Source organism: Geospiza fortis, unplaced genomic scaffold, assembly GCF_000277835.1.
Source record: "Geospiza fortis unplaced genomic scaffold, GeoFor_1.0 scaffold496, whole genome shotgun sequence".
In the NCBI taxonomy this organism is placed as follows: domain Eukaryota; kingdom Metazoa; phylum Chordata; class Aves; order Passeriformes; family Thraupidae; genus Geospiza; species Geospiza fortis.
In genome coordinates this window covers 880922-884648 of record NW_005054529.1, presented here as the reverse complement: position 1 = coordinate 884648, position 3727 = coordinate 880922, and the positions used below count along the sequence as shown (strand labels likewise).

Genomic DNA, 3727 nt, shown 5'->3' with positions numbered 1-3727 from the left:
TTCCATTCCATTCCATTCCATTCCATTCTATTCTATTCTATTCTATTCCAAAATTTCCTTTTCTTTCTCTGCCTATTCCCCTTCTGAATTTCTCCCAAAGCCTTGCCGCAGACTCCTGGACCTCTGGAGCCAAGCCTGGCAAAGCTGCTGCCTCCAGCCTTGCCCTGCTCCAGGCACAGCTGCTGCTCCTCCTCCTCCTCCTCCCCCAGGTTTGACTCCCCAGAATGAGCCAGGGAGGTGCCAAACGTTGGGATTTGCTGCTCCTGGAGTGACAGGAGCTGCCTCTTCCCTTCCCTGGTGGCAGCTTGGGTACAGCTGCTCCTCAGGGAGCCAGAGTGGCGTTCCAGGGGTGCACAGGTCTCCCTGGACCTGGGAACCCTGATCCCAGCAGGGTGGGTGAGCAGAGCAGAACAGAGAATGAACAGAGAATGAACAGAAGCTCGTTTTGGCCGCGGCAGCCCCGTGGCTCCATCAGGAAGGGCACAGAGCTCTCCAGCCCCAATGAAAGGCCACAACAGTCCCAGGACACCAGAGAAATGAGGCTCTCCCACACCACCAAATCACCTTTCTCCAATAAAAACAAAATTTCCACGGAAACCCAAGTCAGAGTTTCAGAATCCATGAAAACAGGATTTTTTAATACTTATTTTCCAGGTGTGAGTTAAACTAGCACCACTTTTCCTGTGACATTCCTGCACATTCCCACTGTGCCTTGGCCTCTTGGCCCAACTGGCTCCAGTTCCTACATTCTGGCTGAAAAATGAGTAAATTTGGGAATTCTGGCCCTGACAGGAGGATGGGACCACCTCTCTCCTGATCTATCACTCCTGGGATCACTGGGCTGCCATGGGAATATGTGGAATATTGTCCAGTTCCTTTCAAACCCCACAAACCCAAGCCACCCCCAGAAGAGAGGCTCTGAACTCGGGCAGCATTTAATTCCTACAATTAAAATTCCAAGCAGCTCTTCTGAAAATTTCTCTCTGTTTATCCACGCTGAAGATTTTAATTAAAAATCGGAGTTGAATCCTCTCTTTCCTCCTGCATGGAATAAATGAGCAGCCTGGAACAGGGTGGGAGCTGCTCCATAAAACAGATGTAGAGACTTTGCTACAGCTTTGTAGCACCAGGTGACATTTCAGGCTTTGTTTGAAGTGGAATTATCTCAGTTTTAACTAAAGCTACAGGAACTATTCCCTTGTAGGACTGTAATCCCTGATCCTGCTCCTCCATGGCTCCTAAGGAACAGCATATCTCACTTCCTGTGCTGGCAATACGGAAAATTCCCAAAATATTTCAACTTCAGAGAAATTAATTTGGATTTTGGGGATGAGTTAGGGGCAGAAATTCCCTATGAGGTTCAGAATTGACCTCTGCTGGAATTGCAGAATCCCAGACAGGTTTGGGTTGGAGGGAAATGAGTCCCTTGCCCAAGGCCATGATCCCACAAAGCCCCTCCAGTAAAAGTTTAACACCCCGAGGACAGAGCTCCCAAACCCCCCAGGTTTCCCCTTAAAAACTGGAGCATTTCTTACCAGCTCAGAGAACTCATTATTGCCCAGATCGAGCCTCTCCAGCTGGGTCAGTTTGTGCATTGACCTGGAACAGGTGGGCAAAGACTCAAAATGAGATTTTAACTGGCAAAACATCAGTCAGGTTTTGGGGGGGATGAAAATAAAGGAAAATATTTTAGTGGGAAAATAAAGCTGCATTGATACTCCGATGGCAAAAAAGAGAATTGCACCAGTTTGATGCTGATGCAAATTTCAACAATATGTTCCATCCTTGAGACATTGACTGAGGTCATGGAACTCAAAAGCCAGCAACAGGTATTTTAATATAAAAATAAATAATATAAAATCTTGGTAGACTCTTGTGTATTTGCCCAGGGAAAATGCCCCATGTTATATCAATAAGTGATTGAAATGAAATATAACAGAAATTGTGGCTTTTGGAGAGAGATTGATGCATTTGCTGTGGTTTTTTTATAAACCACTAGAAAGTGCTTGGACTTTTGAGCCAGGTCCCCTGCTCTGAGGTTCAGATTTAATCAAGTTCAAAGTTAATAAATCAATTTTTGCCTTTGTTTCCATGAACAAAACTGGAGCAGGGTTTTATCCCAAGGGCAGAATTTCTCCTTAAGCCCTGACAGACCAAAATGAACCAAACACCACGCTGGGTTTGGGGGAGTGCAGTGAAAAAAAGAGGATAAAAATAATTAAATCATTTAACATGAACTGCAACAGGCAGTTCAGAGGCCTCCTGAGGTAATCAGATCCTAATCAAAAAATTAGCATAGCCTTAATTGCTGTGATCTAAAATATCAACCATTTTATCTCTGCAATTTGTACCAGAGGTAAAAGTGATTATTGTGGCTGAAAAACACAGCCCTGGTTCAGCATTTCAACCTGGCTGTGCTGAGTTTTATTGCCAGAAAATGTCACTTTTCCCTTGCTAAACCAGTGAAATAAACTCCAAAAAACCAGGAATTAAAGTCCACAGGAACAGGAAATAAACCCAAGAGAAACAGGGAATAAACTCCACGGAAATAGGGAAATAAACTCCTCAGAAATAGGAAAAAAACCCCGCAAAGCCAGGAAAATAAACTCCACAGGAACATGAAAATAAACTCCACAGAAACAAGAAAATAAACCCCACAAAACCAGGAAAAGAAACCCCAGAGAAACAGGGAATATTCTCCACAGAAATAGCGAAATAAATTCCACAGAAATAGGAAATAAACTCCATAAAAACAGTAAATAAACCCCAGAGGAACAGGGAAATAAACCCCATAAAACCAGGGAAACAAACTCCACTGAAAGGTATCACCATATATTATTATTACTAAGATATTAATTGTGACACACATTATACATTATCTATATTATCTATATTTTAATATTTTATATATCTCTATTATATGTTTTCAATTATTAAATCCTGGAACTCTTTAGAGACGAAATACACTCAAATTGGTAAAACCTTTGTCTTTAATCCCAAATTCTTTTGAACACAACTTCAACAGCTTTGGGTTTTCTACTGTAAATTCAGCTTCAAACCAAACTTTTAACCATTATTTGTGCCATTTCTACAGTCAAATAAACAATTCCAGAAACTGAAACTGATGTGGGGAAAGATTAATTTCAGGGAGTTGGGGCCCCATCAAAAAACAAAGCTCTGCTGATGTTCCCAATGGAAAATCAGATTTTCCCATTAGCTGCTGCTATTTTTGTCTCTCTCCTATAATTACTTCTATTTTTCTTATGGAAAGCTTCGTTACAGTTTTTACATGGGGTCATTTTACAGAGGTGGATCAGGAAAGGAGCAGTTATGAGCAATGCTCAGTTAAATATTCAGCGCTTAAAGGATGCCATGGGGGGGATGAATGTGCCAAAGATTTCCCCCAAATCCTTATGGGGATCCCATTTGGAGCTTTCCTTCCACTCATGAGTGAGTGGAGACTTTGGGCAATGAGGGTGGAATTCCCAGGAGGTTCAGAATAAAATGATTTTATTTTAAAATTATTTTGCGCTTTTAAAAATTTATTTTAAAATTATTTTGTGCTTTTAAAAAAAAATATTATGTGCTTTTTAAAAGGCACGGAAATCACAAACAGGAGGGTGAGGCTGGGGGTTCTCCAGGTTCTCCCCTCCCTCCATTTGGGGCAGCAAGTTTTTCTCTGGAATTCAGCATTCCTAATGAGATGGAAAATAATATTTCCTCTTTC

The 3727-nt window shown here is 41.9% G+C and overlaps 1 protein-coding gene across 1 annotated transcript in view; it reads right to left on the bottom strand.

Moving 5' to 3' along the window:
* The window catches only part of LOC115948797 (leucine-rich repeat-containing protein 7-like), a gene marked incomplete at its 3' end in the record, with an annotated part of 22240 nt that overhangs the window by 3468 nt on the left and 15045 nt on the right, over nucleotides 1-3727 (bottom strand). Inside the window, exon 7 of the mRNA XM_031063767.1 lies at nucleotides 1536-1599. Coding sequence (XP_030919627.1) covers nucleotides 1536-1599 — 64 coding nt within the window. The remainder of the gene's footprint in view (nucleotides 1-1535; nucleotides 1600-3727) is intronic.